At 35.8% G+C, this 15,000-nt stretch overlaps 1 protein-coding gene across 6 annotated transcripts in view; it reads right to left on the reverse strand.

Moving 5' to 3' along the window:
• Positions 1 to 15,000, reverse strand: part of Kap3 (kinesin associated protein 3) — a 15,682-nt gene that overhangs the window by 361 nt on the left and 321 nt on the right. For 2 of the 6 annotated variants that reach the window (XM_070140142.1, XM_070140140.1), the window contains exons 2-17: positions 14,377 to 14,463; positions 12,701 to 12,818; positions 11,982 to 12,144; positions 11,507 to 11,686; positions 10,967 to 11,103; positions 10,667 to 10,843; positions 10,108 to 10,296; positions 9,349 to 9,511; positions 8,341 to 8,441; positions 7,894 to 8,115; positions 7,522 to 7,687; positions 7,139 to 7,264; positions 6,629 to 6,813; positions 6,008 to 6,200; positions 5,114 to 5,201; positions 3,017 to 3,721 (exon numbers count right to left, since the gene is read on the reverse strand). In XM_070140142.1, the coding sequence (XP_069996243.1) occupies positions 3,529 to 3,721; positions 5,114 to 5,201; positions 6,008 to 6,200; positions 6,629 to 6,813; positions 7,139 to 7,264; positions 7,522 to 7,687; positions 7,894 to 8,115; positions 8,341 to 8,441; positions 9,349 to 9,511; positions 10,108 to 10,296; positions 10,667 to 10,843; positions 10,967 to 11,103; positions 11,507 to 11,686; positions 11,982 to 12,144; positions 12,701 to 12,818; positions 14,377 to 14,408 (2,433 nt within the window). In that variant the 5' untranslated portion in view covers positions 14,409 to 14,463 and the 3' untranslated portion in view covers positions 3,017 to 3,528. Of the gene's footprint in view, positions 781 to 800; positions 2,853 to 2,942; positions 2,961 to 3,016; positions 3,722 to 5,113; positions 5,202 to 6,007; positions 6,201 to 6,628; positions 6,814 to 7,138; positions 7,265 to 7,521; positions 7,688 to 7,893; positions 8,116 to 8,340; positions 8,442 to 9,348; positions 9,512 to 10,107; positions 10,297 to 10,666; positions 10,844 to 10,966; positions 11,104 to 11,506; positions 11,687 to 11,981; positions 12,145 to 12,700; positions 12,819 to 14,376; positions 14,464 to 15,000 lie in introns of those variants that run through there. The other 4 variants (XM_070140145.1, XM_070140144.1, XM_027374731.2 and 1 more) reach the window with 4 other exon arrangements.

Here is a 15,000-nt window from a genome sequence, read left to right on the forward strand (position 1 = left end):
ATATTTAAAAAAATGACATGAACAGATGAAAATGACATAAACCTAAAGAGTTTTAGGAATGTATCATTATTATCATTTACCCTTATTACTTCTTCACCATTTTTCTTAAATACACACCTGAAAAAACTTATGATGTCTACACAGACACAGGAATAATATTATTAGATGAAAATAAAACAAGCTTTGGTTTCATCTTGCTCGATTCCTGCTGAATATATTCCTTAACTTTCCTGTAAATGTATTTATGTATATTCGAAGAGGCACTAAGAATTGAAAAAAAAGGAGAGCAGATGTAATTTTCAAACCTACAGCATATATGATTCATTTAGTGGAGTCTGTGACCTTTCCATAATCTCCAGCATTCAAATGAAATTAAGACGTACAGGTTGGAAGCCAGTGTACATGTATACAAATCTTATAAATGAAACTTCAATGCACAATTGAGAGAGAAGGGGAGATTCGCAAAGCAATCACACACATCTGACGTACTTTTATAAGATACCTCTCCAAAAAGTGAAAAAATAAAACTGTTATATAACCTAACATCAGTGAATACACCTGGGCATACGAGCACAGTACGCTAGAACCAGGAAAACATAACATTACATAAATAATTAAAGCTTGCAATATAAAACACAAAGATATCTACACAACGTTCCCTTGTGTTGACCCATTCTCTAAGGCTACATGTGTCTTGAAGATGGGAAGGAAGGGTCTTCCCCCTACACCCCAGCCTTTTTCAGGAGTTCATCAGCAAACTGCTCCAAGTCTGCACTAAATCTGCAAATGAAATATGGTTGAGACTCTATTACCTTGCTCAAAACAGCCTTAGAATAAATAAGTAATAACATAAACCAAATGTCATATCCTAGGTATAGTTCATAAATAATATCAACATTCAATACCAAACAGTAACTTGAAAAGAACTGTGGCTACATTTCCTAAATCTGGGGGTATATAACAAATAACATTATTCATAAATAACACCACTATGAAAATCAAAAGGGGGAGTAAAACAAAGCAGGATATTAAAGCCACTGGAGAGCATGTATATACACAAACACACACACACATACACAGAACTTTAGTTTATCATCTTGATTATATGCTGCAGCTAGAGAGACTTAAAAATGTGATTAGCCTGAATCTCTGAATAAAAAATGTACTTTAATACATACAGAGACAACTGTACTTAGCAATGCTGGCATTGCTTGTTGATATACATAAATACACATTATGTCAAAATTATAATCACTGAAAACAAAACAGAAACTTTCTCTGTTGAAAAAGAAAATTTGCAAATAATATAAATAACAAAAAATATGAACAAAAACATTATTCAAATGTAGCCAGCCATGTGGATCAGGACATATAACGTCTTTATCATATTCTAGAGAAAAAGTCTTTCTGGGTTATGTCTCTTCAAGAGTAAATGTCTCTTTCAAGAACAAAGCATATCTTTTAAAATAGAATATTTACAAACCACAATATACACACTTCCTCAACTATACATATATCAATCGCACATAAAATTAAAAAGCAATTATTTACATTCAGATACAACTACTAGTATCAATATGTTTGCCTGTTTCATTCAAAGATAATTTTATCATGGATGGAGACATCTAAAATGCACCTGTTTTCTCAAATGCAATACAACCTACTACCATTTAATTCTCTAAAAGGCATTCTGATCCTGTTATTGTTCCTTCCTTTGCTGTACATAATACAAATAAAACTGTCATCTTTCCTTTGAATATTCACACTAATCATAAATCAAACCTCTTATATTATGTAATCCATTACTAATAAATAATAATCAATTTCTAACATACTAAAGAACAGCACAAAATTACCATCTATCCAAAGACTTATATTCTCTAAAACAAAAATGACATTCAAAATGACAATATGACTGGATATAAACAGCCCCACATTGTATTATTCAAGTCCCACACTCTCACTTTATTATATCTAAACCCTTTTGAACTGATTTACCACAGTCTCATCCAAGTCTCCACTGCACAACCTAACACAAAGTATACTCATTTTTTTCAGTTACACAAACTAGATAGGATTCTTGCAGCCAGTTTGCCTAAAAACTGCCGAGGTTCCTCTGTGAAGCTCTAACAACCATTCTTGTTTTATCTATTCAAGTAAATGCTTGACCTACCAGTTCCTTTGCTTCTCTTATACCTCTATTATTTCTTCTCTCATACATTGAGCATCCTTGTCAAGACTTTAAAACAACAATTTATCTCTTGTGCAGAGACAAACAAGACACAAGCAGAGGCAGAAGGTAGAAAGTAGAGAAGCTAGTTTTTTAGCCCCTTCTTTAACTTCCCTATATAAAAGGGTTTTCTCTTAAAGAAAATAACACCAAGCATGATTACACAAGTAATAATTGGATTTATAAAAAAAGGTATAAGAACAAGGTTGCAAGCTCAAGGGTAAACATGCAGAAAAACATTTTTTCTTTTCTATCTTCTATGGAAATGCTAAAAGCACTCACATGTTAAATCATGAGATTTAAGGTAGCTTCAAAAGTCATAATGACACACTAAACAAAAACAAAACAAAAAATAATCCTCATATTTGCACTGGATAATGGATCTATGAAAAAACAGCTGTTATATGCCTCACATTTAGTTGTGACATTGGAGGGAATAAAAGGACAATAATTAGGACATCTGATTACTTCAAGGGTCTAAGCTTTATCTAGAAGCTGTTACCTTGCCAGTTCTTGTATTTCCTGTTCAAAATACTGGGCTCGTAACCTGCCTGGATAAAAGCTATAGAGATGACTTACTGGGAAACTTGTGCTGTCATGCAGCTTTTCATTGTCTAACCACCTGTGCAAAATTCAGGTCATATCTTATTCAAAATAAACTCTAAGAAAGTCATAGGAAAATATATTTATTTAAAAAATGTGTATATTTTACCTTTGCGGATTTCCACTACTGAAAAGAAAATAGGTTTCTGTACAAAGTATACTTTTAGTAGTGTGCCTTGTGTATACTATTTTGACTACATAGAACATTCCTTATTGTTCTTTGCATCTTCAGTCATAGAATGAACAGTGCATTACTTACTTTATCAGTGCTATCTATAGTAAGTGCAAAGTAATGTGCATAATAACATTTTTCTATTTGCATGAACTTAGTAAATCTGAATAAATACCACAGCATCTGAGTCTTTGTAAATATACATATGCATACAATCAATTCCTACAATATGTATATCTTGTTCCCCATTATTCTTTTGAGAAGACAGACTTTCAGTATAAATATGACGTCTATAAAATTATATGATGCCCAATGAAGTTTGATAATAATGTCTCTCTCATCTATATTTCCACTATAACAATATTCTTATGTAAACCTTGTTTGCATATGCATAAGTACTAAAGAAACCAGTTTATAAATGTGACTTTTTACAATGCTTCATTTGATACCAATGGCACCACTCTTCATGCTATGTACAATCTCCCTAAAAAATACTTCACAAATTTTTAAAAAAGTAAAACAGTCACAAATTTATTTCCAAGCAACCAGAAAACTTCCACAGTGAAAGATGAGGAGTGGAATGAGTGAAATGAGAGGAACAATCGAGCATCAAGTGTGCTGTGTGGTGGTAGGCAAGACTACTACTTACGGAGAAGGAGTCAACGCTTATGGCGCTACTACGACACTGCCTCTTTCCCTCACCAAAACACATCTCACTACGCATGGCGAGAGAAAGCGATAACAGGGCTAAAACTCTCGCCGTCTCACAAAAGCCATTTACATTGTTACTCATCCTAATTCCATTTATGGCAATGTTTTAGTGAGATTTTTTTTTTTTTGAGCTATCCTCTTTTTGAGTACAGAGGATGGCATGGTACGGGACCTACTTTTTCCCTAAAGCTTTTCTTTTTTTCTGGTTTTTGTTATCAGAGAAAAAATTCTAATTATCTCATTGATGACTGCAAAGCTATATAAAAGATTCTAAGCACCAAAAATATTTGTGTTGAGTCAGTTCAAAATACCTGCTTTCATGATAACATTAACTTCTAAACTTTAAAAAAAATTGCTGATCCTCTGAATTCATACCCTTTAATGAACCCTGATAAATAGGGCCATTTCGCAGACAACATAAACCTTATTGCAATATTTGAAAACACTCTATCACACTGCAGTATACAGAAACTCCTTGGTGAAAATGAATTCAAATGTCCAGGAACGAAGACAAGTAGAGCGAGAGAAAAAAGGCTAGATCACAATATCCCAGCAATGACAGACAGTGTATATATGATATGAACCAAATAACTACTGTGTATGCAGCATTACAAAAAAAAAAAATTCAACTTATCACAAAGTATATCCAGATATCTTAAGTATATCCTGGTACTGATGACACTGAAAACTTATACTTATTACTTAACTTATACACCAAGGAATGTTTGGATACTGTATAAATACATAAATACAAGAATGAAACAATGATTACAAAATCTGCAACTTTAGTACCTATGAAGCAAGAAACTCAAATTAGATTTATGTGGAATTCGTACCATTATACTTGCAAATCAACTCTAAACATCTGAGAAATCAAGAATACTAATTAAACATCTATGGGGACTTTAAAGAAAGACATGCTGCAACTTACATTATAAATATGAACCATGTCAAAGGAAACTCATATACCATTAGATTTATATAAAAAAAAAATTCCATAAAACAAAATCTACTTTTTTATACATGTATACAAAAATATATTGTCATGACAGCAAAAAATCTTCTAAGCAAGATATAAGAACAGGCACAAAGCTTGTTTCACCTCACTTTATTTGACATAAAGGAGAGGAAGTTTATTCAAGCTGTTGCCATGCGGGCTATTCCAGCTTTTAGAACAACTTTTACGCGGACTCAGAAGATGAGGAATTCCTTCTACTACACTACCCTGGGTATCAATATCTGCCTTTTATATTCTTACAGTAAATGCTACTGTACACATCTGCCACCGAGCCCTGCTTAAACTCCCGTGTCCTTGCAGATACCGACCCCAGGACTGAGTTGTCCTTGCAGAAAACTATCTCTAAAGGTTAAAGAAAGATAGAGATACGAGGCCTCACCTGTTTGTGTAGTTGGAGGAAGGGCGGGAGCCTTCACCATGCCCATTCATGCCCGGGTAGTCTTCACTCTCAGGAGATGAAAGGCCATCTAGGAATAGAAAGTTTTACAGTTATTTCTTTATGGTTTAGTTAAAATGATGTAGAAAGAATCAAGGCAGGAAGGCAGATAGTAAGAGAGTGAGAAAGAAAAAGGAAGAGATAATTACAAGACACAGCTAAGGCATATATGGATAACCCAACTACAATAAATACATACATACATACATATATATATATATATATATATATATATATATATATATATATATATATATATATATATAAATATATATATATAAATATATATATAAATATATATATATACAAATATATATAATATATATATATATAAATATATATATATATATATATATATATATATATATATATATATATATATATATATATAGATAGATAGATAGATAGATAGATAGATAGATAGATAGATAGACAGACAGACAGACAGACAGACAGACAGACAGACAGACAGACAGACAGACAGACAGACAGACAGACAGACAGACAGACAGACAGACAGACAGACAGACAGACAGACAGACAGACAGACAGACAGATAGATAGATAGATAGATAGATAGATAGATAGATAGATAGATAGAGATAGATAGATAGATAGATAGATAGATAGATAGATAGATAGATAGATAGATAGATAGATAGATAGATAGATAGATAGATATATATATATATATATATATATATATATATATATATATATATATATATATATATATATATAAACAGACAGATAGATACATCAATCTATCATTGCACAACTAAAGCCACATTACCCCCACCTCACTTCTTCATAAAAGCCTATATTTGTCACCCTTACCCGAGTACATTCCCTGGTGGTCTAACACATCTGAGTGGTGGAGGAAGGAGTGGCCAAGACCTTCTCCCCCAGCCATCTCCTCTCCCCCCATAGTGTCAATATTCTCCGCCTCCTCCACCATGTCCAACCACTGACTATTGTACCAGCGGAACTTGTGGCACTGGATCCTCGTGGCCCAGTCTTCGTCGTTTTCCTGCAAAGGGAGGAGCGAGTGCCATTAGTTTATTTCTTAATCTCTTTCAGGTTCACTACTAGGCTGATAATACAATGAATAATAATAACAATAAAAAAACAATTTTAGTTTAAAAAATGTTTGTTCCTAAACCTCTAAAACATCAGATTAATATTTTCACCAACCCATGAACTGTACATTATGAAAAATTAATTACTGTCATTCTATGTAAAAAAGAAAAAAAAAAAAAGAAAAAAAAATTGATTGAAAGTTGCAGGAAAAACATTGCATCATTTAAAGTAAAATATACAGAATTCTTGCAAGAAATTATAAATACAATTTTGACCTTCCAGCAGCAAATATAGTTATGCTAAACAAAACTCAACAAGAAACCTCAATCAACAGATGGCTCTTAGTGAAAAGGTCAAAAACATAAAGCTTTCTCTCACAGCTATTATATCCAGCGTTGTGTCGCACACCCTTCGGATTTCTGTGTTCTTGTCGTGCATAAGGTCGATTAGGTAAGCTGGAACCTCAGTTGTGGATATGACTTGTGGCCGTGTACTCTCATGGCGCGTTAGTTGGTAAAAAACATATACTATCTGGAGTACAACTTCATCATCCTCTTGTTTAGCTGTGTTGGATGAAATGTTTAGTTCATGAGAATTTTTTCTATATCAAATGAATTCTATCTATGCAGACGAATGAAAAAATGCTGACCAGTTATTCAAATATTGATGTATTTTGGCCACTGTTATCAATACAACTTTTTGTACAGTTCTAGAAGAATCAAGTAACAAACAAAAAGAAATACAGAGTATAACCCAAACATTAACAAATTCCAACACAGTATTACCCCCAACACCATCAATCACAATAACCATTATCAATCAAATTCTTAAACCCCAGCAAAGAGAACGACGTATATCTCCAAGAACACACGTCCCTCTTCAACTCACCATTAAGCAGGTTGACGAGTGCCTGGAGTATGCCTGTCTCCACTATGAGCTCTGCAGCAGCCTGGTCCCCAGCCACAGTTCCCAGGAGAACCACCACCTCTAGGGCAAGGTCATCCTCTACGGCATCTGTCAGGAAGCAGATTTTTATAACAGTAAGACAAGAGAGGGAGAGAGGATGGTAGAGGAAAGGAGATAAAAGGATGGGAGAGGAAAGAAGTGAAAGTGAGAAGAGAGGACAGGAGAGAAGAGAGATTGAAAATAAGTAAATTCAACAAACAGTGAAAGAAAATAAGGGTTCCATAAATAATGCAATCAACACCACATTCTGAAAGCAACATTTTTGCTCACAACACACTCAAAAACAAGATCAAAGGCCTCTTTACCAGGTTGGAGACTATTTTTAATCCAATCAATCAGCTGGTATTTGGTAAGAAGCTGGCAATAGTCCAGATCTGGCAGAGAGAGGTTACCCAAAACGCCCACACACTCGAGGGTAAACTCATCGCTTCCCCCACTACTCACAACTTCACAGAGCTCACTGACAAAGTCCTGAAATCAAGAAGAAAAGTCCTCAATCAAATCTTAAACAGTTGTGAGATAATTTCCTTTGACGACTGAAATTCTTTGAATGTGCATACCTTCACACTGTGTATCTATCAAAATACACACTCAAAACATTCTTTAAGAATGACTGAACAAATAGTAATACAATTCATCATCATCCTCTTTTTTCTTATTATTGCTCTCCTCCCTACCATAAAGAGCTCCCTGGTAGGTCCTTCATGTTGGGCAATGTTGCGAATCATCTTAGTGAGCAGTGGGTCACGGTACTTTAGGGCCCTCTTCATGAGCAGCTTCAGCCCGGCCCCTTCACAGATCAGCTGTGCATTCCGTTTGTTGGCTGCCAGGTTAACAGCCAGGGCCATCAGCTCCAGTGGGACTTGAGGGCCTGGGGAACTCAGCACCAATTTCATCACCTTTACAGAGCAGAAGAGAGGAGGAAATTTCATGAAGCAAAAATCTTAATTCAGAAATGGACTCGATATAATACCTGAAAAATTGCTGGGTATGAAATGTCATGATTTTACTTCACAACAAATAGAGAAAAAACATATATACCTTTTGAAATCTAAAGATAATAAATATGTAAACTTATCACAAAATGAATGAAAACCAATAGACAAATTAGATGAGTTCCTTACTGTCGGAATGCAGTCAGTGTATGTAAACATGGACTTGCACTTGTCGTCAACGCTTAGATGATATAGAACCGCCAATACTGCTTGTTGGTGTCTTTCCTCGCCTGATCAATAGAAAATTGAAAGAACTCGCTAGGAGAATGATTTCTTTGAGAGGCAACACTGATAAAAAATGAAATGGCAGAATCATCTTTTTTCTTTTAGTATATGTCCATGAATTTATTGCATACTAAATTACCTTGTCCACAACCTATCATAAAACAAGCAAATATTTAATCAAACCAATCAAACACATACACACACACACACACACACACACACACACACACACACACACACACACACACACACACACACACACACACACACACACTCTCACACACACACACACACACACACACACACACACACACACACACACACACACACACACACACACACACACACACACACTCACTCACTCACTCACTCACTCACTCACTCACTCACTCACTCACTCACTCACTCACTCACTCACTCACTCACACACACACACACACACACACACACACACACACACACACACACACACACACACACACACACACACACACACACACACTTACACACTTACACACTTACACACTCACTCACTCACTCACTTACTCACTTACACACTTACACACTTACACACTCACACACTTCACTCACTCACTCACACACTCTCACTCACTCACTCACTCACTCACTCACACACTCACTCTCACACTCTCACTCACACACTCTCACTCACACACTCTCACTCACACACTCTCACTCACACACTCTCACTCACACACTCTCACTCACACACTCTCACTCACACACTCTCACTCACACACTCTCACTCACACACTCTCACTCACACACTCTCACTCACACTCTCACTCTCTCACACTCACATTTTTTCACACTCACACACTTAAAATCACTTATTTCTCAGTACAAATCCAACCAGTTTGCCCTAAATGTATAATTCTTAACTTGACCCACCTATGAGGGACACAAGCTTGGGAAGAAGACCAACTTTGATCATCTTGGTCCTGAGGTTGGCATCAAATGAAAGGTTAAGGAGGAGTCGCACGGTGACATTGAGGAGGTCACTGTTGTCAGTGCCAATCAGGCGACTCACTTTTTCTACGATATTTAAGTCACCCTGAAATAAAATTATAATGATGTTTCAATAATATAATTATAAATAAAATTCACTTAACAGAATCATATTGTGTGAATAATAGCTACAACAGAGTCAAGCTTCTTAAGCAGGAAGTACTAGGAAACCCACATTTACTGTCTCCCAACTTCAAGTAAGTCACCATAATTGGTGACATTCTCCTAGACTTTCTCTCTTTGACCATAAATAAACAATACCAAAATCATGGGTAGTTGCACCAAGAGGAACCCTGCATAACCTATCTCCCACAAGTCTGTATCAGTGCATGTCACAAGTAACAGCCACTTTCTCACTTTTTTGCAGAAAAACTGTTGACACTGGGTCCACAGGTACTCAGCAGGTGGGTCTAAGGGCTTTTAGCAATGACTCTATGGCTATATACGATGATCAAACAATAAAATCATATATCAAATATATTTATAAAAATATACTTTACCTACAATACCTCACACTTAATAAGACATAATATAGTAAAGCAGGAAAAGAAAGGGTAAGAATACAAAAACAGTAATAAAAAGAGGATAAATAAACACAAAAGTGAATAACTCTCAAATGAGAATTTATACCATTAAGCTTACCATATCATCCTTATTCTCCATATAAACAGACAGTTTCTTGAGGAAGGATACAACAAGGAGGAGGAGGTCTGTTGACTCTCGTTCCAGCATGCGCACCAGCAGGCCAACGATGTTCTTCCTGCGCATCTTCTCCTCTACCCGTACATCCTCAGCAATGTTGAGTAAGAGGTATGTACACACTCGTAGCACCTGGAGGGAGATAATGGCATGAGTGTTGCCATGCTTCAACTACTTGGGAACTAAAACAATTATGTAATTACAACTTCTCCCAAAAAATATTTATTAGTAGAATAATATAGATAAACACATAAAAAGATTATCTCTCTTGCCATTCATGAAATAAAACACATATCACTCCAAACCCTAAAACTAATTACAAAAATTAAGTAATATTAAACAAATAACAAATAAATACCACATAATATCCAAAATATAATCAAAACCAAGAAAAGAGTAATAGGTAAATCACAACAGCATGTATATCCTCCTCCTTTTTGCTTCCTCTTCATAAAAATCAGCAACACAAATTACCCCAAATCAAACCTCACTCCAAACACACCTGGTCTTGTTTGGCCACAACTGCCTGGTACTTCTTCAAGTTACGTTCATAGTCCTGTTGCAGCTTGGCAGGATCTGCCATGCCATCAGCCCCCTTCTTGCGCTTGGTCAGCTGGTCACGGTACTGATCTGTGCGCTGGAGTTCACCATCTATGATATCCATGCAAAGGGACCCGATCTGTGTGGGGAAGTTTGAAAGAAAAGCTCAATAAAGGTAGCCTTTACAATAAATATGACTTTAAACCCATGAGCATAACTACATATTCCAATGCTCTCAAAAGCATTTTATTTGGGCACTCACCTTAAAGTGGGAAATAACAGTGTGGAAGTTTGAGAAGACTGAGAAACAAAAGAAAGTGTAGACTATGTTGTAACTCAGGTCCAAGCTCTTTTTCCAGTCTTCACGCAGCACCCTGGCCAGTGCACCAAGAACAGTTTCTGTTAACAAAAACAAAAATCAGAATATTGAGGATTTTAATGATATACTAAAAGATGATATTAATAATAGTAATAATAATATCATTTTAATATTGGTAGTTTGTAATTATAAAACCTGTTATAATAATAACAATAAACTAATTATAATTAAAATGATAAAATTAAATACTACTGTTATTTTCAGACATCTTTTACATCTTAGAATGCAGAGAATGAATAATATACACACAACAACCCCTTTCTCAACATCAACAATATAAGAAGCCAAACACCTAGTAAAGAGAATCAAAAATGAACTATAATCAACAAAACAAAACAAAACTAACATATGCTAACCAAACCCCTCAAACCTCCGAGCTTATGCTCCTAAAACACCCCTTCCCCTTCTTTCTAAAAGACCCACCATTCTGGCACAGTTCCTCCAAGTAGTCCGGGTTCCTCGCTAACTGCAGGATGAGCGACGCCCCTCGCACCTTCTCAGGCATCTCCTCATACAGCATCTCCATGTAAGACTCCAACTCATTGAGGTTGGCCTGTTCGGTCGTGCCTTCCGGGGAGGAGTTATCGAGAGAGATGTGGCTGTCTGGGGTGGCATCAGAGGTAAATCAGTATCATGTCATCATTATTAACAACAATACACATACATATACGTACATACATAAATTATGATTTGTATCATTATATAAAAATTCTGTTTGTTGCATATTTTTATACAGTTTAATAGTCAATGCTATAAAATAAGAAAAAGGGGAAGAGAAAGAAGGTGATCATCATTATTTGAAGAATAAGAAAAAGGAAAGAAAGAAAGAAAGAAGGAAAAAAGAAACAGGAAAAAGGTAAAAGTAAAAGAAGAAGAAGAAAAAAAATTCCCACTTTACCTTTGACATTCTCCTTCCTGGTGAGCAGATAGGAGATGAGGTGCTGTACTTCACTCAGCTTCGAGGGATGGATCAGCTTGCACTTGTCCACCACTTCACGGGCCAATGCAGCTATGTCCGTGTTGTCGTCAAGGCTCTTCAGGCGGATGATCTTTTGGCACTCCTTGGGGAAAGAGAGAGAGAGAGAGAGAGAGAAATATAGCAATAAAAATAATGATGGATGTGTGGGAGATCAGCAAAGCTTCCCTTGGATAAAATACCTTGAGGTCTACCTTGGATTTGTTCACATGAGACTAGATTGGGCATGGCTAAAGTAAGAGGTTCAAATAAGGTCAATTCTTACTGCCTTATAGTATTGGGAAAGAAAGAATAAGTACAGGGGGTGGGAAGCAAAAACCTTCTCAGGTAAGAAGAATGACTTTTTTTTTATTACATTACACTATTTTCCTGTTACACAGTTATTGTGTCCCCTAAATAAGATAAGAATAAGTCCTACAGGACATATCAGTACACAACATCAAGCCAAATTTCAACCAAGAAATTTTCTCACCTCATGAAATACTGTTGAGAAAATAAGAAAAATAACAGTCAAAGATTCATAAAATAATAATATTGCAAAAAATAAACATCTCTGAAATTTAGAAGAGACAAATAAAAAACCTAGTATCAAGTTTCCTTTAAAAAAGGGACTTATACGACATAACAAAAAAACGGCTCACCTTCCTGTCGCCCAGCATGGCATCTCCCAGCTGGCCGAGGATGGTGGCCTCAAGCTCATAGTTGACCACAAGCGCTTTCTCTGTCGGGTGAACATCTAGCGAGCCGACCTTTACCTTCCTGTGGAAAAGAGATCAGTGGTATCAGGAGTATATCCAGACAGAAAATAAGGAAAAGGCACTGAAGGTAGAGGTTTAAGGAAGACAGGTTCACAGAAGTTGAATGAGAAAGTGCACAAAGACCAAGGCATCACTTAATATGGTCCTAGTCTTAATAATTACCAAAAGTTTCAAGGAAGGCTGTCCTTAATAAGAGTTGTAGTGCAACATATCTGAATTAAGGTATGTACAATAAGGTCTATATGCAAGTTGCAATTCAATTTACATAAAGACTGTGTAGACCTGAGCTTGGACTTACGACAATGCAGGTTAGGATAATCAGGTCACCTCATCCTCTTTGAGATACAAACATCTGCTCCAATAGACTTCACCAGATGAAAATCTCTCTCTCTTACTTTCCCTTTTCTCCTTCCCCTTTCACTCCCTCACATACTATCAAAAAATCCCATTTATGTAATTATAGTACCAGGAAATGTTTAGAAGACATTCGTATTACAGTATATATTTCCACACAGACCACACAAAGATAGAGAAAATTCAAGGACACTGTCATAGAGAGAGGAAAAAATTTCACTCACAGACAAAATAAGATAATCTGCACAGGCAAAGAAAAATATCAGAAATTAAGAAAATAAGTCCCCCCCAAAATGCCATCCCCAACAATGGGTTGGGGGGGTTCCAAGGGTTGTTTTGTTCAATAAGACAATATCTGTGGATTCCTAAGCACTCCATAGAGACTGCTAACTTGAATAATACCGACTTACTCTCAGAAGGGTGCGGTCACTTCGTAAACAACTGCCCATACTACTGCTACTTGCTGCTACTATCTATTATAATCAGACAGTTTGCTGACCTCAAACAAGGACTCAGTTCAAGCTCTAAACCACTGGAATATCTATGGAAGCATGGAGGCGGCAGTAATCACTTCGCAACAACACAAGACCACAGGCTGTCCGTCATAAATCACAGCAAGTTTCAAATGGGTTTTAATATTGAGATCCTATATACTTGTGAGCAAAAATCCTGTTTTAAAAAACACAGCCAGTTTCTGTTAAACATAAAAAAACTTTAAATCTACAATGACTATAGCCACCTAACTATAATCATAAGCCTACAACTCAAACCCACACTTAAATTAATGATTTTGTTATAAAATTCATGAAATCGAAGAAAAACAAATATGAAATTCAATCAATGGTTTTAATATACAATAAAGAATGAGGAATACATACACGAAATTATTGACACTTCTGGTTGATAGACTGGGTGTGTCCTGGCGACTAGATATTGATTTTCCACGTCAATTGCAACTCGTGATTGATTTCCTCCCCTAAAGTTACATAATACGTGTTGAAATCCCGAAATTCCACCACGCAAAGTACCCAAAACATATTCGCAAAGGGGGGCTTCCCTATGCCAATATCACAAATACACATCATATGTCGAGAATGCGTGATCTACCCCTCAACAATGCCCTATCTACATTATCTTTAGGTCGAAACCATCTCAAATTAACAGTGAAAGCACTTAAAAGAAGGTTAATTTAGGGGAAAACTTACTTTTTCAAATATCTGGCGTCCTCAACTTGCATTTTCTCCGAGTGTCATCCGTCTGCTATGTTGCGTCGCTTACACACTGTCACCGAGCTGTCAGGTGGCATAGAGAACGGGACTCAGCCTGAGTTTTAAAGGGACACTTAAAGGAAATTAAATTATGTTTTCTCTTTTCTTTTTTTTGGCATTATCATATTGGATTGTTAGATGTTGTAAATAACGATTTTTTAGAATATGAAGAGGGAATTGAGCTGGGAAATGGGTGTGAGATGAATATATTAAGGGAAATGTTGCGGGTCAACGAAATGATTATGAATTTCTGAGTTGGAATAGGACAATTTTAGGTTTGAGTTTGTATTACATCATGTAGAACGTTTTGTGGTAACATAGATAATAATATATTCTAATCTTGTGAAGACGTAAAGACATTATTTTAACACCAGTTTTTACGTTACTTATTTTTAAAACCTATTTCATATAAGGGCTAATCTGACAAACAAAAAAAATATATATATACGCATGATAGACTTACAATGAATAATTCATCTGACATTAAGTCCCAATTAGAATTATCATCAGCAACATCTAGGTAGAAAATTAAACCATTTAGATTCAATCTCTTATCATGGA

The sequence above is a fragment of the Penaeus vannamei genome, chromosome 26 (genome assembly GCF_042767895.1).
Source record: "Penaeus vannamei isolate JL-2024 chromosome 26, ASM4276789v1, whole genome shotgun sequence".
In the NCBI taxonomy this organism is placed as follows: Eukaryota; Metazoa; Arthropoda; class Malacostraca; order Decapoda; family Penaeidae; genus Penaeus; species Penaeus vannamei.